Genomic DNA, 27657 nt, shown 5'->3' with positions numbered 1-27657 from the left:
TTGGCTTTTCTAGATAGTATACATATTCTCATCACATATTATGAAAAATTGTTGAAAAATGTATCAGGTTGAGAGCAAAGGAGGTGCCATAGTATGCATGCTGCTTTCCTTGTTCTTCTTAGGGACATGGCCTGCTGTTATGAATCTATTAGAAAGGAGAGGTCGTCTTCCTCAACATACCTACCTTGATTACACCATCACCAATCTCTTGGCTGCTGTTATTATTGCTTTCACCTTTGGTGAAATAGGCACTCAGGACCCAAACTTCCTGTCACAGCTTTCTCAGGATAACATGCCTTCTGTTTTGTTTGCTATGGCTGGAGGGGTTGTCCTTAGCATTGGAAATTTGTCTTCTCAATATGTTTGGGCTTTTGTTGGTTTATCAGTTGCTGGAGTAATCACATCAAGCATAATTGTTGTTATCGGTATATATATATCTCATTCTCATCATATATATATATATATATATATATATATATATATATATATATATATATATATACCCTTCTGATTTATAATTATATCTTTTCTTGATGCTTTTATTAAACTTTTTTGTTTGTTTATGTAATAGGAACAATCTTGAACTACTTTTTGGATGATAAAATAAATAAAGCTAAGATTCTTTTTCCAGGAGTTGGTTGCTTTTTTGTTGCAGTTTGTCTTGGCTTTATTGTTCACTCATCAAATATTGCTGATAATCAAGCTAAGCTCAAAGATTTTACAAGTGAAGGTAAGAATATTTTTCTACATTATATAATTGTCATATTTGAATAACATTGATCTTTTTCATTTCTTTTTACATATAAACAGTTAGTTCAAAAGATTTAGAGAATGAAAGTGATGCTACACATAAGATTAAAGCAGGAACTGCAATTTTTCTCTTAGAACTTGAAAAAAGAAGATCCATAAAGGCAAGTGGAAAGAGCACTTTTATTGGGTTGGCTATAACTTTCTTTGCAGGAATTTCCTTCTCTATATTCTCACCATTATTCAATTTAGCAACAAATGACCAATATCATACTTTAAGAAGAGGGGTTCCTCATTTAAGTGTTTATACAACCTTCTTTTATTTCTCATTCTCTTGTTTTGTTATTGGAATAATTCTAAACATCACTTTTCTATACCACCCGGTGTTAAACTCACCCAAGTCATCATTGAAAGCTTATATGAGAGATTGGAATGGTAGAGGTTTGGCCTTGTTGGCTGGTCTCCTTTGTGGATTTGGAAATGGACTTCAGTTTATGGCTGGTCAAGCTGCAGGATATGCAGCGGCAGATGTTGTTCAAGTGAGTTTTCCTTTACTTTCTTTTATGTATGTACATAACTTTTCTTTTAGGAGGCAATTTTTATTAAGATGTATACTTGATTATTCCTAATAAAAGAGAAATGGTAAGAATATATCATTTGGAATTTAACTTGAGGAGAAAACTTAGATAGAATTCCTTAGGTGTGATTTATACTATTTTTCAATGAAAATATATCAAGTGTACACAAAATACTCTTTAAAGATTGAAAATAGGATAAAATTGCATATGTATAGGAGGAAATTATACGCTTGTCATATTTTCATTGAAAAATAGTATAAACCACACCTAAGAAATTGTATATAAGTTTTCTCCTGAATTTAATTCAAAGTTTGAAACGCAACATTTATGTTTCTGTATCAATTTAGTCATTTATCATTAAAAAGGATTGGATTGGTTAATTCAACTTTCATTCTTAATGTATTTATGTTACAAGCATATGTACAACATAACTAAAATGTACTGGTCAAGAGAACATCTGGCCTATTTATTTTACAAATGAGAAAGTGAACCAAGATCCGACGATAACTTCTGATGATTGATTCATTGTCTTGATGTTTTGGTCCGACCAGAGAGGCACTTGAACACATTCTGATTTCCAAGTAAGTGATAGTAGAAAGTGAAAGATATTTAGGATTAGAATAATGTGTACTTGAATATGATATCTTTGTTAGAATTATATATTGGGGTTCTATAATATTCAGGGACCTTGAACTTTTTGCCTCTTACACTTGTAGAGGCCAAATGGAAATGGATCTCTTGCAAGTAAAATCTAATGGCTATGTGCCTTTTGACTACTTTGATAAGGTGTTTTTCAAGGATATGTCTATCTTAGGTTCCACAATACGGGAAATTTCTGCGTGGTTAAAAACTTGAAAGCCGAAGAGTTGGATTTAATTTATGGATGAAGAAAAAGAACATATCTAAAATGATGGCTACAATGTATTTAGAATAAAGAAAATGGAGGAAGTTCAACTAGAGAAAGTCAAGAAGAGAAATGGTCTTCATTAGTTGTTGACCTAACTGTATATACCTCATCTCTATAATAATTTGGATGGGAGTACATGCAAACACTTTGAGGTCTAAGTCGGTGTAGTTGAAAGTGAGAGGTGTTTCATATTAGAATACTATGTACCTTAATATGAGACCTTATTTAGGCTTTTATAATGGGTTTCTAGAATCTATAGAGACCTAGAGTCTTCTACCTCTTGTAAGTACAATCTAACATTCTACACCTTTTGACTTGCCTGCTTTAATCAAGTGTCCTTCTAAAACAATTTTATCTTAGTTCATGTGTTGTTCAAAAGTAATGAGGTTGATCCCATCGACCTAACGTCGCCCAAATATTTGTAACTTCTAATCTGACGGTCCTTAGAGCTCCCTTTGATATAGTCATTATATGTCACTAAGAGTGGATATCGTACTATGGTCCATATGCCTTCTAAATTGTTAAGTGGAAAAGTTTTCTTAAAGGATTCTCGACAAGTCTGTTGGATGAATCTCATAACCGTGTCGCAAGTTCCTATGAGGTCCCACATTGTGCCGGATATATATATATATATATATATATATATATATATATATATATATATATATATATATATATAATTTGGCTTGAGTGGTAAACAAGCTATTGCTAAATATTATTAGGCCTATTCTCTTAAAAACTAGTTCGCATAAAGTAAATAAAAAAATTAAATATATGATTGAAAAAGAACCCTAAAATGTTTTGCTAAGATAACTTTAAAATGTATTATACCGTTATGACTAGAAAAAGTATTGTACCATTATTGTTAAATCGATTGTGAAACAAGAAAAACACGTGTGTATATCATTTATAAATAAAAAACTAAAACACGTAACAACTAAACAAAAATAAGATTTCATCATTAATAAACTAGAGAATATTATTTAATTAGTAGTTATAATTTAATTAAAAAGAAATGAAATAACATAGATAACATTACAATATTAAAATTTTCTCTAGACACTGATTAAAGAAAAGAAACTATACACTTTGTTAAAAAACTAACATTACACTATCTCTACGTTTCAAAGTTCACATGTATCATTCATTTTTATATTTAAAGAGTATTTTATGTGCAGGCTCTTCCACTTGTGGGCACTTTTTGGGGAATTGTTTTGTTTGGAGAGTATAGAAAATCATCAAAGAGAACTTATACACTACTTGGAAGCATGTTGATTATGTTCATTGCAGCCATTGTTCTACTCATGGCATCGTCTGGGCACCGAAAATGATTATGCGTCTTAAAGGAACATGTTAATAGAATTTAAAAGGTTTTATAAAAAACGTAATTGGTTCGGCTCAACAATAATTAATTTATCTTTCTTAGGTTAAAGGATGTTATTCATCTGAAGAGATTGAGTTTTTTGCAAAGGGGGAAACACCTTTTGACAATAATGTACTTTAAGATAAATAGTATAACAAAGAATAATTTCAGTTTGTTTTATGATAAAAAACATTATTGTGCATGATTTAGAAATCAATGTATTTTTCATAACTAACAATGTCAATGTCTCAACTAAAATGTTGTAAAATAATTAATAAAAAATATATGCACATGCAAAACAAATTCATGTTTTGCACATTTCATATCTTATTGAAGTGTCTCAAATACAAGCATAAGTGTTGTATCAATTGTCTACAAAATTCAACACTTATATTGTGTAACCATTAAATTATATTGTGTCACTACTTTTCTATATTTATCATTACTTATATTGTTGATATTTATATTACTTAGGGTCAAAGGTTATTAGATGATTAAAAAGCTTTTAATTGAACAGATTGAATTTGCCAAATAATGATGAAAATATTTTCACTAACTAGAACTTTGAATCTAATTATGATAAAGAATAATTCAAATTAATTTATAATATAAAAATATTATTATATATTGGAATTGTTGAAAAGAAAAAATATTTATATTATTATAATGAAAAGTGTAGCTTAATAGAGGGGTCAGGTGGTGTATTTATACATCAATATACCAACTAAATTTACTATAAAAGTGCAATTAATTAACATTAAAATAGAAAATAATGAATAATTAACTATGATTAATTTTATTATTATCTATCACTCCTCCACAAGTTGGACGTTGTATTGAGACAAGTCCAACTTGGCTAAAAATGAAGAAAATGCAGGATAGGAAAAGGCTTAGTAATAACATCACCAATCTAAGCAGAAGATGGAATGGGAAAGAGTTTGATGAGTCCTAATTCCATTTTTTCTTTGATTAGGTGGCAGTCGATTTTTATATGTTTTAACATTCGTAAAATGTTAGATTGTGTGCTAAGTAGACTGTAGATCTGTTGTCGCAATAGAGAGAGAAGTTGATCTTGGAAATTCAACGTGGATGTCCTCTCTCTCTGAAATTTTGTTCCTCGGGGACAGATGTCGAACACGGTGCTCTAACAATGGATTCGACAAGTTGTACTATGATTAACACAGATATAACAGAATGAGTTGTGCAAGTTGATGGGGCTGAAAAACAATAAATAATACAGAGAATTAGTTATCCAGTTCGGTGAAACCACGCCTACTTTTGGAGGGTAGAATCCACAACCCAAAGAAAGTAAATTCACTATTAATAGCTTAGTACATTTAGACTTACAAGAAACAACAATCCTATGTTGTTCAAAGCCTCTTCCTAACACTACCCAATGACTTTCTATTTAGAGTCTCCCCCCTAAATTTGGCAATCCTAGTGACCAACTTCTCAAACAACACATTTGAATGATGTTGAATATTACAACTCAACTAGACAAACCTTATATGTCAAGTTACTTAAACATAAAGTGTACATATATATATATATATATATATATATATATATATATATATATATGTGTGTGTGTGTGTGTGTGTGTGTGTGTGTGTGCGTGTGCGTGTGTGTGTGTGTGTGTGTGGGTGTGTATGTGTGTGTGAGTATTCTAGACTACTCCTATTAGGGCATTAGAGAATACACGAAGATCTTCAATTGTATACCTGAATGCTTGAATTTCAATGCTTTTTGTGTCCTCCTTATATAGTAATAATCTTTTGTGTTTTTCTTTATGGATTTGCAATTTGATTTGGTCCAGAAACATTGCAGATTTAGTTGGATATTAGATTCATTCCTTGATCATCTCCAACAAAAAGATATGATTTAGTTTGTTAGAAATTCAAATTTAAATTTCTTAAAATCTGATTTGATCTTCACATCTATCTAAAAAAAATCATATAATCATATTATTATCTTAATAACAATAAAATCTTATCCAATATTTGATCAAGGATTCTTCTAAAATGAAGAAGCAGAGGCCTGATGCGCCAGGCCTAAATGTCAAGCAATATGTTGGGACATCGTGTCCAACATGTGTTCCTTCTGCACCTTCATATTGCTTTAGCAAGCTAGATCACTTTGAACACTTCTTTCATGTTGTTGTTTTGCAAAATGCAATCCAAATGACCACTTCACAAAGAACTTCAATCTCCCCCTTTAGTACATACACAACCATATCATGAGGGAAAAGTTTCCAGAATCATCATCAAAAGATGCACAACATTATTTCATAACTCGGTCTTAAGAGGCTATAGAGCCTTTACAAAAAAATAATAGAAACATGCCAAGAATACAAGGGCCATTAAACAAAATTATCCTTTCAACCACCAAAAGGTCTTCATTCTTTATCCCTGGGTGAATCCATGCAGTTCTCAAGGTCTTCATTTGATTTAGAATCACTTACATCTATATTCATTAGGTCCTTCAAAATTTCCTCTACCTTCTTTATCTTCTTAGGATTCATATTCTTGGTAAGAATCTTCTTATAGCCTGTACCTCCCGATTGTTCAACATTTGAGATGCTATTCCTAACCTCTTGAGCTTCCTTGGTTTTGTTCAACCACAACTCCATCATATCAATAACCTCCTTCGAGACCTAAATATCTTGGATAAGTTTGCTTCCACCAGCTTGATTTTGATTCATATTGAGGTTAGGATCCGTAGTCTGAGAATAGGATAAGATAATATATATGTTTGTCTTGCTAGTAACGCTAATCCAGTTATACCACTCCTGGTATAACCACGGTAACTTCCTTATTTTGTGCACCAAAGTAGTCTTAAGGGAGAGAAATGTTTTTTTATCTTTTGACATAACTCCCCAGTATTGATTGATATGTATTATGAACGATGCAAATACCAAGGGCATATCTTAGTATTTTAAATTGATTTTCATTCAAAGCTTTAGTGAGAAAGTCCCAGATCAATGGCAAGACATCTAGTCCCATATTGTACTTCTTCAACATTTTCTTCACCCTTAGTAATAGCTTATCACTTCTACTTGTAAGGCTTTTCCAATCATCTCCACTAGCACCAGTGTAACTTAGCATGAGGTTATCCTTGTTTTTTACACACACTTCCTTCAATAGTTGTATTTCTTCTTCAAATGTTAATTCTTTAATTGACAAATTCCTCTTAAGGCCTATCCTTCTATGATACAAACATAATCCCTTCAGCATTATTTCCTCATGATTGGAAGGAAACTCTTTATCATTCAACCTTTTTTGTATGTTGCACATAATGATCAAGGCATTTGCTTCAGCAATTGTTTTTTGTCCAAAATCTTTATGTTCTTCATAACTATTTGAGGCAGTCTCTATCTGATACGTGGTATTATCCACCATCATGTCACTCACAATTTCTGGAACATCTTGGACAACATCTTCTTCATCACCTTTAATGACATCTTTGAGCATTGATTCACTCCCACACATTTGAGTGCAACTTATTCCCTGGGAGTTACATGAGTAATCATTCATTTTCTCCACTTCAAAACCTTGAAGATAGTTCATATCTTCTATCATGTCAAATCTAAGCTCAACCGGCATTTGTTGAACACATTGTACATTATTCCTTTCCACCATGGTGTTTATCATTTGATCTTCATACTCTCTTATGGTGACACTATAAAAACAATAGTATTCCTTCTAACCCTTTTCTCTTAAGCTTATGTATACAGAGATCAACATCTTCACTAGAATCTTTAATAGGTTGAACAAACCTAGTATGAACAACATTGTTCATAGAGGTATATTCTTCATGAATACATACATCATTATCAGTATTGTCATTCACATTCATTATACAATCCTTTTCATGAATTCTCTTCATTCAGTTGTAACTAGGAAGGCCTTAAGTTTCTATTCTCAAGTCCTTCTTGATAAAGGTGTTTTTTTCATCCATCATCCCAATGAAATCAACACTTTCATAATTTGAAATCAATCTATACTTCTTGCCATTTGTATTACAATAGATCTCATTCACACCTTCACCTTGAGTCTTCATCTCTTCTAATGCATGATCATGGTTGTTAACAGCACCACCATGAGCTATAGCAATATCAACCTTAATATCTTCAAGAACATATGATCTTTATTCTTCTTATGCACTTGAGGCTCTATTAACATGTCGTGTCAGATGCCTGCCACATCCTTATCACCGCATGGACTTCTCAAGTTTATTCCTTGGGAATCTTCATTATAATAACATCTTATATACCCAAACCATATTAGAATAATAATTCTACTTCCTTTAGTACTTAGCTCAGACTTATCAACAATAGGCATGTTGAGACAATCATTTGAACATGAACCTTGTGGCTAGACTTCAACAGACCTTTTTCTACTTCACTAGACTTTCTTTCATTTCTTTGGTTAATCACCTTTTCAAACATATAAGAAGTCATTATATTCTTCCGGCTTTTATTCCTAACCAAAGTAGGATGTTCAAAGTTGGGAGCACCTCCAACCTGATCATCAACCTTCCCTATTAATGATACCTTCTTGATTAAGTCAAAACCAGTCTCTAGAGATGATTGAGACTTCTGAGACAGATGTTGGAACATATGTTCTAACATATTGTTTTGACTATCCACATTAGATTTGTCAATCCTGAGGTCTTGCATACCTCTAAAGTCTTCTTCAAATATGACCTTTTTCATAAGGATTTCTTCTAAAACACAGTTTTTATGCTCAACGTTACCATTTTGTTGTCGAGTTATAGTACATGAAAAGTTATGAGCAATCCTCTTTTCATTACAAAAGTTTTGAAATTGATGGTTTTCAGATTCACCACCATGATCACTACGGAGTGTGATAATTTTCAATCTGAAAATTTTAGACAAGCTTAGAAAAATTAATGAAAGCCTTAACAGTTTAATCCTTATGGGTCAAAAATAATGTCCAAATGAATCTAGAGTAGTCATCCGCAATTACAAACCCGTAATAATTACCTCCTAAACTTCTTGTCCATGAAGGACCAAACAAGTCTTGGTAGAGATGCTCGAGAGGTTTTGGTGTTGAAATAACCTTTTTCAATTTAAACGACACTCTCATTTACTTTCCCATTTGGCAAGCATCACATACTTTGTCTTTTAAAAAAAATCCATTTTAGGAAGACCAATCACTAGATTCTTGGATGTTACTTTATTCAACAAATCAAAATGCACGAGAATTAAGCTTATATGCCATAATCAGTAATCTTCACCCTTGGCGATTAAACACTTGGTTCCATGCATTGACATGTCATCTAGATCAAGAATATAAACATATCAATCCTAGAACCCTTAAACACAAGGTCCTTACTTGCCTTATACTCAATTAAATAACTAGGAGTATCAAAAACCATTGTGTACCCTTTGTCACATAATTGGCTAACTCTAACTAGGTTGTATTTAAACCATTTAACTAAAAGCACATTTTCAATGTTGATTGTGGAGGGATTTTCTCCCAAAATACCTTCTCCTAAAATTTTACCTCTTGTGCTGTCCCCATATGTGACGTGACCGCTTTCTTTCTCATCGGACTTAATGAACATGGAAGCATCTTTCGCCATCTGTCTTGAACATCCTCTATGTAGAAACCATAATCTTTTTGTGGAGATAAGACTTTCATGTGAAAATCCAACAGGGAATTTAAGTCCCTAACTAGTGGGTCCTTTAGGGTTAGTTGAGGTACACTTAGGAATCCATGCCATTTTACCATTAGGAACTTGAACGTTCCTAATACAACAAAGTGGCCTAATGTGTCCCTTATCACCACAATAATGACAAATAGATTTAGATGAAATGCTTTTTCTATTTCTCCTAGTGACATGAGCTTTTTCTTGAAATTTTTCCCTCTATCACTTGAAAAGCTACAACAAGAACAAAATAGTGAAGTAACATGAGTTGTTGTCCTTTGAGATTTTAAATTTTAAGTTTTAAATTTGAATACGTAACACATTCTACTGTTTCTACATTTTCAACTAAGGTGTGAGAGCATTATAACGCTTATCAACTAAAGATGTATGCACTTCTTTAATAGAATCTAAAGCACGCCTAAGATAAGTTATCTCCTTTTCAAGTTCCACAATTAATTGTTTTTGGAGAGCAATCTTCTTAAACGCATTTATAGAACCCACATACATATCATTAAATGCTTTCAGAAATTTACGATATGAATATTCATCATTGAATTTAGAAGTGTATACCTTTGATGTTTCATATTTCTTATGTGCCATTAAACATAGGTTAGCACACTCATCATCTCAACTTGAGCAAGAATACGAGGATGAGCTCTCATTCTCTTCTTCCCACGCGATATAGGCTTTCTGACCATTGGAGATTTTTCATTTCTTCTTGTAAAACTCCTTATCTTTATTTTTATAAGGTGAGACTTGGACAAGTAGTTCTGAAATGTCCCAATTTACCACACTCGTAACACGTAATGTCGTCATCCTTTTTCTCGTGTTCTCTTTTAGGCGGGTGAGTATTTTTGTTATTTATCAATCCTTTGTCAAAATGTTTAAGCTTATTTCTATTTAAGTATATATTGTAGTGTTTGATGAATAAATATATCTCCTCTTGTTTAGGAGCTTATTCCTCATAATGATCACTTTCTTCCTTTGATTTACTAGCTTTTAATGACGAATTTTTTTAAAGAAAAATTCCATTTCTCTTCTTTCCCTTTCTCTTTCGACTTTACTTCGCTATCTGTGGGTCGTTTCAGTTTATTTTCATGCTCGGCTGAATTCCTGAACAGCTTTGTAACATCCAAAATAATTAAGAACATTTGTTTCCTTTATAGCGGCAATCTTCGGTTGCCTCTCCCTGCACATAGATCTCAATATTTTTTAGTATAATTTTTTAGTATGATTTGTTGATTAAATAGGGTTTATACAATATTTGCACGAATTCTATGGGTTCCATGCGAAATAGTTTGTACACCTATGTAAACATATTGATTTTAGAATCCCTAACGTCATATGTTCCCTCATAGAGAGTTTGGAGAGCATCTCATATACCCTTGGCACTCCTATGATCTGAAATAGCATAGAATACCTTTGCGCTTAAAGTGGAGATAAATATGTTTCTCACTTTCAAATCATAAGAAGCCTGTTTGGTTTCATCATCATTCCAATCTTTTGGGTGTTTTACAAATCCATCATCGCCCGTAGTGATAAATGGTTCCTTGGTGACAGCACACCATATATTTTTGTCGAGTGATAATAAGTGTATGTTCATGTTCGTTTTCCAATAAGTTTAGTTTTCACCTTTGAAAACCGGAGCTCTATTATACGCTCCCTATAGATCATCATCGTCTATCATATTTTCAAAAGTTTGGAGTCGATTAAACTTAATCAAAAGACCAGCTCTTGATGCCAATTATTGGATGAGAATATGGAGTAAGAAAACAATATAGAGGGGGTGAATAGACTAAAACAAAAATTCAACTGATTTTCCAAAAATGGATTGTAGAAGGTTTTTCATAGTTTGCGCGCAGAAGATTTGAACTAAAATATGAGAATTATACTTGTATTTAAATTGGATCATGTTAACACTTAATCACTTCACAAATATCAAAAGTAGTTTAATGATGATACACAGAGGTATTCAATTGATATTAATTGTACACTTTATAAGGTGTGATTATACAATGATCCAATTTCAATGAATTCTAAACTCAATAGTTTCTCATAATTTATCACCACTAAAGCTCGATTAGGTTTCAATTCTAATCAAACATAATGTTACGTAATAAATTTCTATCATTTGAATAAATGATCAACTACTCTAAGCATTGAAAACCTAAACATGTAATATCCTACGGAAATTAAATATAGGAGAGAGAGAGAGAGAGAGAGAGAGAGAGAAGACACTGGGATTTATAGTGCTTCAATGTTCATCCTTGCATTACCTACGTGCACTCTTCAATGGTTTCCCGTTAGAACCTGCATTATTCCTTTTTATTTTGACAAATATTGCAAGAGTTCATATAATCACTTATACACAATAATGCTGAAAAATATAATTCTCCTATCTGGATCTTGACTTGTATACAGCTTAATTCCAAAATCTTTTGCGTAATCTTTACTTGATTAACGCTCCTTGAATCTTAGAATATCACTAATATGCTCCAAGCCTTCATATCTAGCAATCATCCCTTGATCCTACTGATTCCTTGAGCGATGAATTGTTCAAAGATTTGAGAAGAACTCCGTCTTGTCCGTAGCCTTTATCACAATCATTACCAAGGAAATCTAGAGAAAATAACCTCATTCTTTTCATAGAAATTTGTTAACACTGATGACAACAACCTTAATCTTGCAAGAACTTTAAAAACTTGACTCAATCTTCGATTAGTTTCAACATAGGGTCTCCCTCAATTAATTACAAATCTATCATTATCAAGATCTGAAATCAAAACAAATATCGAAAAAGAAGAATTTTGATTGTAAGATTTATGAACCTCTAAAAGTAAGAGGAAGTTGGATCTTGGTGTGTTAAGTAATTTCGAGTGTGAGTTCTGAAGGAACACTATTATGGTTTAGTAACGATGGTTTATGTTTCATTATGATTTTCGACTGTCTATTGACAAATTGAGGACTTGATCACCCTTAATCTATTGTTGATAGAAAACGAGATCGTATTGGACGAGATAAACTTCTCTTGCTAATTTGGTATTTTGTAAAGTGACTAAGGAGAGGTTGAAGAGTCGAATTGAGGAGTTGTTGAGAAGAGGTTCATTTGTCTAAGTGTATGGTTATAGATTTGCACTTATTTTGTCAAGTAAGAAGAAGGAATGTCCTAATGAGGTAATGTTTTAAGGATGTTTTGATCCTAAGAGTGAAGATGATCATGCTGAGAATTTGAGAATTGTGTTGTCGGTGTTGAAAGAGAAGAGGTTGTTTGCTAAGCTTTCGAAGTGTGAATTTTGGTTAAAGGAAGTGAGTTTTCTTGGCCATGTGATCTCTAGTGGAGGTATTTCTGTTGACCCGTCGAAGATTGAAGCTATATCTCAATGGGAAGCTCCTAAGTCTGTTTCTGAGATTAGAAGTTTTCTTGGTTTGGTTGGTTATTATAGGAAGTTCATTGAGGGATTTTCTAAGTTATCTTTGTCGTTGACGTTGTTGACTAGGAAAGGACAAGCTTTTATGTGGACTTCGCAATGTGAATCGAATTTTCAAGAGCTTAAGAGAAGGTTGACTTCTGCTCCTATTTTAATTTTGAAGGATCCGTTGGAACCGTTTGTGGTGTATTATGATGCTTCATTGTTGGGTTTGGGAGGCGTTTTGATGCAAAAAGGGCAAGTGGTAGCTTATGCTTCAAGGCAACTTAAAGTTCATGAGAGGAATTATCCGACACATGATTTGGAGTTGGCCGCCGTTGTGTTTGTTTTGAAACTTTGGAGGCATTATTTGTTTGGATCAAGATTTGACGTTTTCAGTGATCACAAGAGTTTGAGGTATTTGTTTGATCAAAGAGAGTTGAATATGAGGCAAACGAAAATGGTTGGAATTCTTGAGAGATTATGATTCTAGTTTGAACTACCATCATGGAAAAGTGAATATTGTAGCCGATGCATTGAATAGGAAATCATTGCATATTTCTATGTGGAGGATCCAAGAGTTGAAAATCATTGGAACAATCTAGAGAGTTGAGTTTGGTTGTGAAGCGACGTCTTCTTGCGTTAAGCTTAGTATGTTGAAGCCTGCTTCTGGTGTTCTTAACGAGATTAGAGAGAGTCAGAAATTGGATTGCAATTGGTTAACGAGATGACATTGATTAATCAAGGTAAAGTTAATCACTTTCGGATTGACGAGATTAGAGTCATGAAAGGTCGTGATCGAGTTTGCATTTCTGATACTTCGAAGTTGGATAAGAGAATTTTGAAATGAAGGACATCGTAATGGTTTGAGCATACATCATAATGCTACTAAAATGTAACAAGATTTGAGGAAACTGTTTAGTGGTAAAGTATGAAGAAAGATATAGCGGAATTTGTTTATTCATGTTTGACTTGTCAAAAGTCAAAGATTGAGCATCAAAAACCGTTTAGTTGGTACAACAGTTATCTATTCCCGAGTGGAAGTGGGATCGTATTTCTACGGATTTTGTTTCAGGTTGGCCGAGAACGTCGAGTAATTGTGAAGCGATTTGGATTATTATGGATAGACGGACAAATGTGTTCATTTTATTCCGATAAGGATGGATTATTTGATGGAAAGACTTGCTAAGTTGTACATCGAGAGAATTGTGTGTCTGCATGGTATTCCGTCAAGTATTGTTTTGGATAAAACTCCGAGGTTTTTCTTTTGGATTTTTAAGAGGTTTGCGGAGTGATTTGAGATTAGAAGAGAAGATACTTGAAGGTTGAATGAAGGATTTGTACTTGGGGCTAGTTGCTTGAAGAGAATTTTCGAGGACGAAAATATTTTAAGTGGGGGAGAGTTGTAACAACCCGATTTTATTAGATATTTTATTTATTAGCTTATTTGTGTGTTTTATTAATTATTTGTTTATTTAATTATTATGTGGTATTACTAATTAATTGAAATATCTAATTATATGCATATTTGTGTTTTATGATATAATTAGGATATTAGTAGTATACTATGTACTGGGCCTAATTAATAATTGGATGGATGGGTAATAACATAACTAAGCCCATTAAGAGAAAGATAGTAAGAAGAGGAAAACTAGGGTTTTAGAGATAACACAATTTGGGGGAAAGGAAGAGAAAGAAGAGAATAGAGGAGAAAGAACATAGAAGAGAAGAAGAAGGAAATTGTAGATTTCTTGAAGAGGGTGGATTTAAGAGTTAGAGGTAAGGGTTTGAATACAAGTTCTTATAGACTATATGATTGGGTAATGTGTGTTGTTGTGATTATCTCTTCATCTTTGCAATTTCATGGAAACATAGAAAAGTTAGGGTTTATGAACAAATGCATGAATTTATGATTTGAAATGTGTTTTAATTGATGTTTGATGATGTTATGATGTTAGAAGATCCATAAATGTGTGCTATATTTGTGGTTATAACATGTATTCTATTGTTGTTCATGATGGTTGGTGTTTTCAGTTTGATTTGGGTTGAGTTTAAGGGTTTTGGGATGAAATTCGCATGCTGTTTTATGAGATTTGGGATTTTCTGAAATCGCCAGTTTGCGCCGCGAACTATTGTTCGAGCCGCGAACTGCTTGGCAGAAACTCAGGAATATTTGATTCACTCAGTTCGCGCCGCGAACTTTGTTCGAGCCGCGAACCCTGCTTTACAAAACTTTTTCCAAACTTTGAAAGGCCATAACTTTTGATCCGTAAATCCGTTTTATGCGCCGTTCGAAGCGTTGGGAAGCTAATGAGATTGTCTATATGATAGGATAGGATGGATTGACACTTGTTTTATAAATTATGATGATAACTGAGAATAACATTTACCTATATGTGTATGTTATGAATGAGTTGTGCATGATCAATGTTCATGGATGTATTATGTGATATGATAACCGCGATTTATGTGATTGAATTCTAAATGTTAGTTGATGTGGAATAGTTTAAATTGGATGTTAATATATGGATAACATGTGATTACTTATGTGTGTATTATGAAATAAGACTTGTGGTTAATATTCATATATGTGTTAAGTGATGTGATATCCATGATATGTTATAATGAATATAAATATACATTTATATGTACTATCTGAATGTGTCTTGTTGATAATGATCATTTAAAGGTGTATGTATTGAGATGTGGATTGTATACTTGTAAATGCTTTTATGTGCGTTACGTTTTGGTATGTAATGAATAACAACTATTGGTAAGATGTGTGGTAATATATGCATGATGATTGGGATTGGATATATGATGGTTGTTATGCCTTGTTGTAATTGTTAATTGTGTTGTGAATGTTGTGTACAATTGGCGGATAATTCATAGAGTTGGATTATTGTGGTATGCGGTAGGTTAAGATTGATGAGATAATCTTAATTGCATAAATTGTTGGTAATTGTACATACATTCATAGCATGGTCGGCTTTATGGTGGAAGCGGTGAAACTTGGGTTCACATAGTAAGAGACGTTGATCCTTGAATGGAAACAGGCGTAGCAGACGTGATCCTTAATTGGAAATAGGCGTGTTGGCTTTGATCTTGTCCGGATCGGGAGCGTGGCTTGGATTCTAAACATTGAATCGGAAAGCGGTGAAACATTGGATTCACATTGGGTACCACATGCATTGAGTCACATTTGTTGCATTTCGAGTCACATTGTGTGTTATGTGATTGTCTTGTATACATGTGATTTGTTTTGGAGTGATGATTGGTATATGATATGTGAATTGCTTAATTGAGAAGTGTGATGAATAGTAAAATGTATGCTTGTTATGTTTACATTTCCCATTATTATGTTTTCTATAAGAAGTTGAATTCTCACCCTTCTGTTTGAATGTTATCCTTCGTTGATAACGTGCAGGTTCCGACGAGTAGTAGCTTGTCCGAGGATTTAGCCGAGGAGCTCCTGAGTTTGTTATTGGATTAGGTAGCGAGTCATATGCTCTGATCATGTAACACTTGGGGGGATTTTATTTAGACTTATGCTTATGTTTGGATATTGTTATTCCCTATGTTTTGTTGGATATTCAGATGTATTTGTTTGAGATCTCGGATATGTTGTTTAAGGCTATGTGGCCAAGATGGTGGATTTAAATGTTAATTCGAATTTGGTAGATGAATATAGTATGGGATATATTCATTGAAATTTTAATAGCAATTCAATTGTTTTCCGCAAGCGTTTATGCATAATGTATGAAAGCATGAGATATACATTTGTGTTACAAATATGATCTTTGCATATTAAGAATATTGGATGTTTTATTTTAGGTTTTCATTGTGATGAAAATAACATGTGACGCCCTTTTTCCTTTATGCATGCTTACTCTGCTTGATTGTATGATATATTTGGGGTTAGAAAAGGGGTGTTACATGCTTAACCTCGTGATAACTCTTCCGAGTCATCTTTTCTTCTACTGTAGTAAACATAAATTGCATCATCCATCATCTTAAATAGATGTTTAAATAGATGTTGTATCTCAATTCTAGAACCTTTGATCTCTTTTTGTAATTTACTCTTATGTTTATATATTTTTGTGATCTAAGTAACATTCTTCAATTCTAACTCTTGCAAGGAATGCAATATGTGTCTAGGTGAAACATGACACTTTGTTAAATCAAAAAAATATTCCTGATCATCTGAACTTACACCACCAAGAAACGTATGACCTTCAAATATATCAGGTAAATTATGGATAGTTTACATCAATATCTTCTATCTTGAACCATCTTTAGACGATGTTCATTTGATTTTGAATGAACACCCGTATTTTTTAGTCGCACTTTATGTTGCACAATCTGCTTCCTTGTATTTTTCACATCTATCACAATAAAAGATTAATTTATTGCTTCTCCCTTTCTTGTTTTAGTATCTGAACGTATGGTAACAATAACTGTCTAATTCCAAGTTCCATACACCCTATCACTTATATCTAATAGAATTCTTTAAATAAAATTCTCACGTATATTGATAATTGATGTAGAGGTGTAAAATTCTCTAATTTAAAAAAATAAATAAAAATAAATGTGAAGTGAAAATGATAAATTGGAATATTTTAAAATTTTTAGAGATGGACGATAACTATATGGTAAAATTTCATGTGCACGTGTAGGGGTGGATACCAGCTTTTTATTTTTATTCGCATACGAAAATAAACGAGTCTTCACTCAAAACCTGAATATTCTATCTAAAAAACTATAATCACAAGTTCATGGTGATTCACCGATCGATACTCTTCAACGTTTCTGCTCTGCAAAAAGCGAAATCCTTCACACACGCAGTTTTCTCTCAACACAATAATCTTCAGGTTACTACTCTTTTTCTTTTTGGGGTTTCAATTTTTTCACAATCATTCACTGGTTTTGAATATCCCTTTATAAAATTAGTAACTTTAGTAGCAGCATCACTGTTATGTATTTAAAAGATTTTATCTTGTTTGAAACTGGGTATTCAAGATATTAATTAAAGTTGCGATTTTTAGTGTTATATTAACTATTTCATATTTGTTATAATTGTTTCCTTTTTTATTGATTAAGGGTTGTTGTGGAAATGAATGCTTGATTAGTGAATGGTGAAAAGTACTTGTATCAGATTCAGAATTGCTAGTGAGTAAAATGGACAATGCAATGGAAGAAACACACGGCGAGTATTGTGTTTCCGATTTACCCGAGTATGATGTTAACAGGCAAGGGAATCAAAGGACTGGTATAACCGGCCTGAAGAAGAGAGGTCATGTGAGTCGTTCTTGGATAAAGATTGATCAGGATGGGAATTCGGAGGTTGTGACGCTTGACAAGGCTACTATTATGAGAGATTGCTGTTTGCCTTCGAGAGATCTTCGGTTATTGGATCCCATGTTTATTTATCCTTCTTCGATATTAGGAAGGGAGATGGCTATTGTTGTCAACCTTGAGCAAATCCGGTGTATAATTACTGCGGATGAAGTGATTCTCATGAATTCACTGGATGGGACTGTTGGTCGGTACAGGTCACAGTTATGCAATCGGCTCAAGAAAGAAAAGTCTGGTAAGGATTGTTCCTGTTTTTGCTGTGTAAAGTTTTTCGATCGAGGTAATTACTGTGTAGAATTGCTTACCATGTTTCTGTTTTTGAACAGATGATCTTCCCTTTGAATTTCGGGCACTGGAGTTGGCTCTGGAATTGACATGCACATCTTTAGATGAACAGGTATTAACTGACCACAAACTGTACTATTTTGGGGGTAATTGTATGTTTTTATAGCTTTGTTATATGCGTAAGAAGTCGCTGATTAAGCTATTAGCCATATGGGCATAAGAAAGCTGTCATCTTGAAGATGTTATATTAAGAACGGTTTTGATTTGATAGGTGAAAGAATTAGAGATGGAAATATATCCCGTGCTAGATGAACTGGCCTCATCTATTAGTACTCTCCTTCTGGAAAGTGTTAGAAGATTCAAAGGTCACCTTCTTGCTTTGACTCAGCGAGTTCAGAAGGTTGATCAACATGGAATTCTCATCCTTAATTCTCATATATTTTTTCTTTCTTTCTAGCTTTCTATTACCTGCAACTAGTAATTTGTATATAGTTATCAGGTTCGTGATGAAATAGAACATCTCATGGATGACGATGGTGACATGGCTGAGATGTGCCTGACTGAGAAAAGGAGAAGATCAGATGCCTACCCTTCGAGTGATTTGAATCTAAGTCGCACGTCATCAGGCAAAGTGATTTCGAAATCAGATCCTACTTCACCGGAGCAGTCAGTTAGTGGCTTACAAATGTTGCGTAGGACTATCAGCAGCAGTATTGGAAATTCAAGTAAATATGGTAGTACAACAAGTTCATCTGATAATGAAGAAAGGATTCAGCCACTGGAGATGTTGCTGGAAGCATACTTTATCGTCATTGATAATACTCTCAATACATTATCCTCGGTATGAGAAAATTGACTTTATTCAGAGCCGTAGTTTTAGAATTTACCCACATTGCTGAACTTCATTGATAATAATACTCTTGCCGGTAATGCAGCTCAAAGAATACATAGACGACACTGAAGATTTTCTCAACATAAAACTGGTAGGTTAAGATTAACAACTAGCAACATTCTTCTGTCACTTTATTTATTTGATATACTCTGAATTTTTCACTCTATCTGTTACAGGGGAATATTCAAAACCTCCTAATAAAGTTTGAGATGCTTCTTACAGCAGCCACAATGGTGGCTGCAATATTTACCGCGGTGGCAGGAGTATTTGGAATGAACTTTAAAACCTCAGTTTTTGACTACACATCTGGATTCAACTGGGTTATAGTAATTACTGGAATTGGTTGTGTAGCATTGTATTTCTCCTTACTATCCTATTTTAGATACAAAAAAGTGCTTCCAGAATAAAAATTCAGCAATAAATTAACTGTGTGTGTTCTATCAAAGTCAACTTGGTCAAGATGACATGACTGGCAATTATATATTTTTCACATATTTACATATTTATCTGTTTGGTCGAAATAATACAAGCGGTGTTTTCACGGGACTGGATACATTAAAGTTGTTGTCATTTCATCAATCACGACGCCATTGTTGCACTTGGACAACTATCCATGGTGCAAGCCAAGATGTCTCTGTAATCCCGTGATATTTTGAAAGAGTCGTAAACCTTCCCGTCTCTGCTCTTCTTGTACTCAAACAGCAAAGTTGAATGATTATAACCAGTTAGTTTTACAAATCCATAATCATAGTCTTTAAAGATGCTCCATTTGGTTTTGAGAGATGTAAATGTTGAAAGGCTTGCTCCACCGCCTCCGGCGACAATGTGTATGGTCCCATTTAAGGCTCCCTTATAGTTGTGTTTCTCTTCACTAGTGCAGAAATTCTATATCAACATGCAAAAGATTAAAGAAAAACACAAGCACTCTTTAGTATTGATAATATTCACATTCTTTCTTAATTTGGCAAAATTTGGAAGGATGGATAATTTTCATGAAGTTGAATAAACCTGGTATATGGGACATGTCCTCTCATAATTATGCACATGACCATAGATGGCAATGTCTACTTTGTATTTCTGCCACAGCTTTTGAAGGCTTTCTCTTCCCATTGGTTCTGCAAATGATCCCTCTTCTGCATAACAAATACAAGAAGAATAACCAAGTACCCGATGTGCAAGGAAGATTAGCCATGGCTGTTTTTGTCGGTCAACCGACGCCAAACAATGCTCGATGAACTTGTACTGCTCTGTTCCTTCTCTCCAGTCATGTTCAGTGTCAGCAACACAGAAACGGAACATGCCGTAGTCAATTGAATACCTGGTAAGCAATAGTAGAAAAGTGTAACATCAATTACAATGAAAGTTTCACCTTTCAATCATATTAAGTTTCACCTCTAAATCATTGCATTTGCTCTGAAACAAATAAAATTGTGTCTGCTATACCAGAATTTAGCCCTGTTTGAAGCAGGGACATAGAACATAGTCTCTGCCAAAACACCACATTCTCCTCCAGAATCCATGTTCCCATAGAAGGATCCTGACTCAGGCCAGTCGCGCTCATGGTTCCCACTGGAAAACCGCATTATTATAATTTCATTTTGTTATTAAAAGAAAAGTACTTCCTTGACTAATTTTGGGTGCATGCCATAAAAGAAAACCTTGCAATCATGTAAGGCACAGTTGATGCAATTGGCTCCACTTGTGCTGTAAATTGATCCCACTGAGAAAGATATCCATTTGCATAACTTATATCTCCAATATGGAAAACCATGTCAATGTTTTCTAAGTCCTGGATAAGCTGCGCGGTGGTGTTAGTTGAACCATGCTGAAAATTGTTGTATTCATTGGAACCATCAACTTCCTCCTGCATGATAATACAATTACAGTTCACATCCAGACAAATAGAATCTCATAAGCATGTTAATCAAAGGCACTCAATATATCTTGCAGGCAAAGAATTATAATCTAAATAGTTGACCAGAAACTTTAAACTGCAACAAATGCAATCCATTATCAATCTTAACTTTTCTTTGAATCTAACAGTTCAAAGTTCAAACCTTCCCCATATCACCAAATATAACTACACGTTGCAATGACTTCTGCCCGGGAAAGGGAGCTGCTCTAAACTGATACTGTTTACTCCAAATGTATGTTCCATTCTTGAGTTTGTGTCCTATCTTGTACTCATATCTACTCAACATGCAAAAAGCACAAAGAACTTTGATTCAGTTTAATCATAATAAGATTACACAACATGATATGCTAAAAAGTGCATATAAATAGGCCAGTATAAGCTAGAAATAACATACATCCTATTAGGCCACAGTTCTTTCAAATGACTGGTGTGGATGTATCCAGGTTCACGCCATCCTACAGATCTAGCTGGTGCACCTGTTAGCGAGTGATGACCAACATTGTTAGAAAAAATTTCCATTAAACAAAGCATGTTGAGTAAAACTGATGATTCTATTGGTGGCCTGGCCTAAGCACTTGTTAAGGATATGAAACATAGACAAAGATATCGTGTCTATATCAGAAGTGTGTCGGGCAAGAATCTGAACGTGTAAGAAAAATTAATCACAGGATATATATCAAGTGCACAAATTCAAAGGTAAGGCTTGGCTTACTTACCACATAAGCTATCACGTGTGAAAGTCAGTGTCCCAGCAGGTGAATGTACATGATCCCCTCCTCTTGGATTCCATTCAACAAACGGCTCGGCATCACTAATCCCATATCCACTCGTCCATGTTACAGTCATCTGTTTTTAAGCGATAAATGATAACATTTTAATTTTGAAAAAAAATAAAACAACCATTTTCTCATGTAATGCAATCTATGACAGAAGAAGTTGAACTTACCTCATTCCATGACTTTCCTAGTGCCAGACGAGGATAAACTGGTGCATTTGGATTTGCAAAAGCGATTTTATTAGACACGGCCACTAGCCTTGGCTATCAACAGGTAAAACGAAACAAATAAATTACGGTAGATGTGAAAATTAGAAGCTTTTGAGGGAATTACAAGAATAATTTGAATTTCAAAAGAAATGTATGTGAGCCATGATAATAGGATTCAAAGGTAAATAAGACGAGTCAACGAATTTCAAACTAATGATAGGCTTACATTTGATAATCCACCAGAAAACAGTCCAAATGAGAAATCTGATCTCTGATTGATAAGCTGAAGCTTCAGAAGCCCTTTTCCAGTTGTTTTGTACTGAGGATTCAAGTAACTTGCATTTTGAAACTGTCCAATAAAAAAACAAATACATTAGACCATCACTAAAATTCTTTCAATCTTCAGCTTCTCAGTCTTCAAGAAAAGCAACTGAAATCTGAGATAAATGATTTTGGTTAATGGTTACATCCATACATACCTTAATAGGTGCAGAACACAATAGTGGTGGATAAACCCTACCATTTTCTTTTGGACATGTAGAATCACTGAAAAGTAAATCAAGACTGATTGTTACTATTATATAGAATTTGTGAAAAAAACTCCAAATTGGGGAGCTAGCTTTCTAGCTATATAGAATAGATATGAACATATATTTGAATTTGACCTAAAGTTTGCAGGAGAAAACACTCCAATCCAATCATCAATTGAAGGAATTGGAGAACTGTATTCTACAGTTATCCATTCTGAAGTTTGTCCCTACAAAAAATCAACTAAACTAGGATCAACAATAAGAAAATAAAGCATGAAAGTTATTCTAGAAGCACAAAGAAAACTTTGCATAATCACACCTATAAAAGTTATTGCAAATTATACTACTGAAGTGATGAACTTATATTCTTTTGTAGCACAGACACCTCTTAAAAATTGGTATGTCTGTGTTACTGTAAGTGTCATATTTCTGGTGTCCGTGTTTCATATATTTGATAAAAATTATTGAAACTTACTTGTAATCCAAGAAGTGATGGAGTTGGTTTGATGTGAGCAAGGTGAAGAAGGGAAAATGTTGATTTATGAATAGCAACTTTTGATAGTGGATGATTTCCATGTGAGTGTACCCTTTGTAGCAGTGAAGAAAGTAGTAGAAGTGACAAGAAGACAAACATTGATTCCTCCATTTGTTGATGTTTAAGAATGATGTTCTGATTAATTACACTTCACAAAACACTCTATAATGTATGTATTTAATAATTAAGATATTTGTTGTTCACAATAGGAATATTGAATGGGTGAAAAAAAAACAAAGATGTCACTCTCTCACTCTAATATTTTAATTGTTATCTTTAAAATTGAAATTGAAAAAGTAATTATTTTTAAACTTTAAGAAAATTAAATAAATGAATTTTAATTAAAACATTATTTTTATATTTAGTTCACAAATTTATGTATCTTAACACTTTATACAATTAATTATAAATTTTACAATAAAAATAAAAAGTTCAATATATTTTAGATGTTTACTCTAAGAATATTCTTTTTGAGAGAAATGTTATTCCTTTAGTACTTTATCAAGAAATTTTATTTTTATCTAAAGTATACTAATTTAAAAATCTTCAAATAAAAAAACGGGTTAAAACAATTTGAAGGTGAAAGTTAGACATTAATTACATAAGATTCTTATTTTATTATTCTTTTCTCCGTCCCATAATAAATGACTCAGCATACAATTTCACGTATATTAAAAAAATATATAAAAGTAAAAGAGAGAATATCGTTTTTATTATAGTGCTCTTATCATATATCGAGAATGGTGAAACTTTTATTAATTAGAGAGTAAAATTAGAAAAAATGTATTGAAAATTGAAATGGATCATTTATTTTGAGACACTATTTTATTATAAATGAGTCACTCATTATGGGATGGGACGGAGGAAGTATACAAAAATTGTGTAAATTAAATTTTCAAAATTTACACAATTCATTTATTATAGGGAATAACCTAGTGGAAAGAAGGTTGGATATAGTCTTTTGCAATCAAAATTTGTTGACTGATTGTACTTCAATGTTTGTTAATGCAATGCCAAAGCTTAGGTCCGACCAATATCCAAATTTATTAGAATTCAAGTTCTCTGCCTCTAGAGTGAATTCTCCTTTCAAATTTCACAAAATATGGTCTCTGCATGATGAAAGTCATAATTTCATTCAAAATTGTTGAAATGTTCGAGTGGTGGATTGCTTCATGTACAGTTTAAACGAGAAGATCCAATTGCAGACAATGGAACAAGGATATGTTTGGCGATATGAATAGCCAGTGAAAATTTTAACTTCTAATCTCTCCTTAATTCAAGATTCTATTCAAGAAAGAGGAGGCCCGGATGATCTGCTCAAACACGAGAAGATTGCTCAGGTGGATTTGGAAAATACTTTGGACAGAGAAGAGATGTTCTGGCAGGAGAAATTTAGAATTATTTGGCATTGTGAAGGAGATAGGAATACATCCTTCTTTCATAAATTAGGCTGCAATACATGGCTAACAAGATGATATCAAAGCTCATCATAAATTTTACATTTCGCAGGTCTCTGTTGATCCATCTGTTACTATGGATTTCGTCTTGAAAAACATAAGGTTTAGAATCTTCAGAACACAAGATAGCATCAAAGAGTAACGACATGAAAATTCAAGCAGCTGGGTTAAGGGCTGAAGAGAAACAATTCTAAATACAAAGTCGAGAATATTCAACTCACTTAAAACAGCATTGGACACAATACATATCTTATATTAAGTGTTCGAATTCTATGAAACTCTGCTGCAATTTATAGAGCCCCCTGCAACATTGCATCAAAGATTTAGACATGAAATAGAACTAAAATCTAATTTAAGTAGTGTATGAGAATAGAAGGCACAGATGACCTCTTCACTTTTATACGACAAAATTTCAGATGAACAAGATTGCAATGGTGGCCCTGCCCTGAATGACCCCTAAATCAACTAAGTCCCCATCTTCAAAAATAAATATAAACAACAGGGCCATAATTACAGATATACACCCTTTTGCTAACGCATCAAAACCATTGCAAGAACTTACATTGGGCCCAAAAATGCTATAGTTAGGTGTGAACACTTGTTAAAAGATTGTGAATAAATAGCTCTGTGGTACATCAAAAACTCTACAGAGAATAGGAACTTATGGAGTACCCGAAAGTCCCAAATTTCTGTTGTTTGTTATTTAAAAAATTGATGTGCTCTGAATTTATGAAATCAAAGCTCGCTTCTTGAAAGAACATGCATGTTGTATATCCAGAAGTGATGGTAGTCACTCACCACTACATTCGGTTCATGCATTTAAGCCAGCCCAATTCTTGAAAGCAATAAGCGCTTCCATTTTTCTAAAATTCTTTTTTCTTAACCGGGCCACTTTGAGCTTTTTATGTTTCTCCATGAATGCTTGCTTGTATCTCCACTTATCAACAAATATTTTCATCTCTTTAGATTTCTCAACAACTTGCATCACAGCTTCAAAGAAACCTCCCTTGACCATAGCATACAGGAACGCATCAACCAGATTTTGGTCGAATTTGATCCCCTTCGGTCCATCGGCTGATAATTTGCGCTTAACCTCATTCCACAACATCATTACATCAAAGTATTTCTCTGCCGAAACATACCCGTTAATCATGGACAAGTAAGTCTGATCATTCGGCTCAAATTGCAGGAATATCATCCTTCTGAAAGTCCTCCTTGCATCTTCTAGTCTCCCAGCTTTACAAAAAGCATGGATTATAGAATTCCAATCGTGAGTACCAACTTCAACACGTGGATCCTCAACCACTTCATCTAAGAAAGCTGCCATCAACTCAGGTCGATTGTTCTCCATCAAACCTGTCATTATAGTCAAGTAACTCCCTTTCAAATCAGGAATCCTCGCCTCTCTCATATCCCTAAACAGAGAAAACACCGACTGAAAGTCTTGACTGGACATCGACGTTTCTATCAGAGCATCATACGTTTCCACGTCCAACTTCAGACCTGAACTACTAATCTCCATCACCAATAGAGTAGCCTCCGCAGTTCGATTCTCTTTGCAGTAAGCCTTCAAGATCGGTACATAGACCCCAAGACCAACCGAGCCTCCCAAAGCATTCATTTCATCGAGAATACTGTGCGCTTTGTCAGATAGTCCGATACTAACACATGCATTAACAATACCAAAACCTATAGACTCATCAACTTTGATATTCGAAGACTCAAACTTCTGAGCTTCAATAATCAAATTTGCCAAACCCTTGATATTTCCCATCTGAAGATATTCCTTAACCACTACACAAAAAGTATCTTTATCAAAACTCCAAACTTCCTCCCCGTCTCTATCATTCAGACTACCGAGAAAACTCGACTCCACAGAAGCTAAATTACCACACTTAACATAACCACTAATCAAATTAGAATAAAAACATTTCTTGTTTTTCGAGTAACCAAAACCCGTCATCAAAACTTTCAACTCATCTATCTTATTTCCCAACCCTTTAAGTGCATACAAATAAGCAAGAAATCCAAAACTAAACTCATCCGGTTTAACACCAAGGTTCGACATTATCCCAACAACTCTCTCCGCATCAGTCACCGATTCAAGTTCACAACAGCAAGCTTCAAGAGCAGCATTACAACCCGCAACATCCGGTTTCAAAAACTCCATCTTCTCCTCCAAAGCAACCCTACAATTCTCTTCAAAAACAGGCAAAAAAGCAGCAAGGTTATCATTATTCCTAGCAATGTCAATAACCACACCACCCCACGAATCAAAAGGGATAAAAAACCGATTTTTAAACATTGTTTTAACAATCGCAAAAGCCGGGGCAGCAGTATTGGCAGATTTCATCGAAACAAGCATGGAATTAATCGTATCGGAATCGAGCAAGTTCGGGTTTTTCTCAATGAGATAGATTGTGGATGCAAAAGCCCTTTTGAGATTGTGAATGTCGCCGAGGGAGGATAAGTGGGTGAGGAGGGAAGTTGTGAGGGGTTTAGGTGGGAAAGAACGGTGGGTTGTGAGGGTTTTGAAGGATTTCCAAGCTTCATCGGTTTGAGAAGTGATGAGGGATTTGTGGAGAGTTGTTTGGAGAGATGAAAGTTGGTGGGGTGTGAGGGAGAGAGAGTGTGGTGGAGGAGTTGGGAGGTTTTGGGGTTCGTCGAAATGGGGTTTTTTGAGGGAGAATAAGCAAGGTTGAAGGAAAGAATAGAGAGTGGGGGTTTCGGGTGTGGTGGAGAAGGATCTATATGGAAGATTGAAGTTGAAAAGGTTTTTGGCCATTGTTGATTCGTTGGTTGAATTGAAGCATGTTGTGTCTTCTTCGATTGTTGGTTTGAGGTTTCAGTGTTCTCAGATTGTGTTACTCTATGTGTAATGTGGTTTGTGATTTACATTTCATTGCTAGTTGCATGTTTATGAGTAATGTTATGGTCGTATTCTAAACAACGAAGCTGGAATAGCTCAGTTGGTTAGAGCGTGTGGCTGTTAACCACAAGGTCGGAGGTTCAACCCCTCCTTCTAGCG

General features: G+C 34.0%; 4 protein-coding genes and 1 non-coding gene across 5 annotated transcripts; 3 read left to right on the top strand and 2 right to left on the bottom strand.

Moving 5' to 3' along the window:
• Positions 1-3856, top strand: LOC131646553 (ureide permease 1-like). Its single transcript, XM_058916564.1, has 4 exons — positions 1-425; positions 572-730; positions 811-1286; positions 3411-3856. Exons 1-4 carry the CDS (start codon positions 59-61, stop codon positions 3561-3563), a joined length of 1155 nt encoding a protein of 384 aa, XP_058772547.1. The 5' UTR covers positions 1-58; the 3' UTR covers positions 3564-3856.
• A 13501-nt stretch (positions 3857-17357) lies between these two features.
• LOC131651736 (magnesium transporter MRS2-5-like) lies at positions 17358-19748 on the top strand. Its single transcript, XM_058921429.1, has 7 exons — positions 17358-17546; positions 17776-18265; positions 18357-18427; positions 18587-18715; positions 18815-19156; positions 19251-19298; positions 19384-19748. The coding sequence occupies exons 2-7, from the start codon at positions 17854-17856 to the stop codon at positions 19612-19614; spliced, it is 1233 nt and encodes a 410-aa protein (XP_058777412.1). The 5' UTR covers positions 17358-17546; positions 17776-17853; the 3' UTR covers positions 19615-19748.
• On the bottom strand, positions 19678-23315 carry LOC131651735 (probable inactive purple acid phosphatase 1). The gene is made up of 12 exons (XM_058921428.1): positions 23113-23315; positions 22773-22864; positions 22587-22653; positions 22334-22456; positions 22069-22161; positions 21839-21968; positions 21517-21598; positions 21265-21397; positions 20866-21071; positions 20651-20776; positions 20216-20525; positions 19678-20092 (listed from the first exon to the last, which is right to left on the bottom strand). The coding sequence occupies exons 1-12, from the start codon at positions 23281-23283 to the stop codon at positions 19787-19789; spliced, it is 1839 nt and encodes a 612-aa protein (XP_058777411.1). The 5' UTR covers positions 23284-23315; the 3' UTR covers positions 19678-19786.
• Positions 23316-24151: 836 nt separating this feature from the next.
• Positions 24152-27503, bottom strand: LOC131651734 (pentatricopeptide repeat-containing protein At1g69290-like). The gene has a single exon (XM_058921427.1). It carries the CDS (start codon positions 27412-27414, stop codon positions 25441-25443), a length of 1974 nt encoding a protein of 657 aa, XP_058777410.1. The 5' UTR covers positions 27415-27503; the 3' UTR covers positions 24152-25440.
• An 80-nt stretch (positions 27504-27583) lies between these two features.
• TRNAN-GUU (transfer RNA asparagine (anticodon GUU)) lies at positions 27584-27657 on the top strand. The gene has a single exon. It is a non-coding gene; the product is annotated as a tRNA-Asn (tRNA).

Source organism: Vicia villosa, linkage group LG2 (assembly GCF_029867415.1).
Source record: "Vicia villosa cultivar HV-30 ecotype Madison, WI linkage group LG2, Vvil1.0, whole genome shotgun sequence".
NCBI lineage: Eukaryota > Viridiplantae > Streptophyta > Magnoliopsida > Fabales > Fabaceae > Vicia > Vicia villosa.
Note: the sequence above shows the minus strand (reverse complement) of the source record. Positions and strands in the feature narration are given on the sequence as shown.

Bases quoted from the DNA above. Each gene is read 5' to 3' on its own strand.
- LOC131646553 (XM_058916564.1), top strand. From the start codon at position 59: ATGTATCAGGTTGAGAGCAAAGGAGGTGCCATAGTATGCATGCTGCTT. The intron at 731-810 runs GTAAGAATATTT...ACATATAAACAG, and splicing joins CAAAGATTTTACAAGTGAAG to TTAGTTCAAAAGATTTAGAG. The intron at 1,287-3,410 runs GTGAGTTTTCCT...TTTTATGTGCAG, and splicing joins CAGCGGCAGATGTTGTTCAA to GCTCTTCCACTTGTGGGCAC.
- LOC131651736 (XM_058921429.1), top strand. From the start codon at position 17,854: ATGGACAATGCAATGGAAGAAACACACGGCGAGTATTGTGTTTCCGAT. The intron at 18,428-18,586 runs GTATTAACTGAC...TTGATTTGATAG, and splicing joins GCACATCTTTAGATGAACAG to GTGAAAGAATTAGAGATGGA. The intron at 19,299-19,383 runs GTAGGTTAAGAT...TATCTGTTACAG, and splicing joins ATTTTCTCAACATAAAACTG to GGGAATATTCAAAACCTCCT.
- LOC131651735 (XM_058921428.1), bottom strand. From the start codon at position 23,283: ATGGAGGAATCAATGTTTGTCTTCTTGTCACTTCTACTACTTTCTTCA. The intron at 22,162-22,333 runs GTAAGCCTATCA...ACCTGTTGATAG, and splicing joins TTTCTGGTGGATTATCAAAT to CCAAGGCTAGTGGCCGTGTC. The intron at 20,093-20,215 runs GTTTATTCAACT...ATGTTGATATAG, and splicing joins GGACATGTCCCATATACCAG to AATTTCTGCACTAGTGAAGA.
- LOC131651734 (XM_058921427.1), bottom strand. From the start codon at position 27,414: ATGGCCAAAAACCTTTTCAACTTCAATCTTCCATATAGATCCTTCTCC.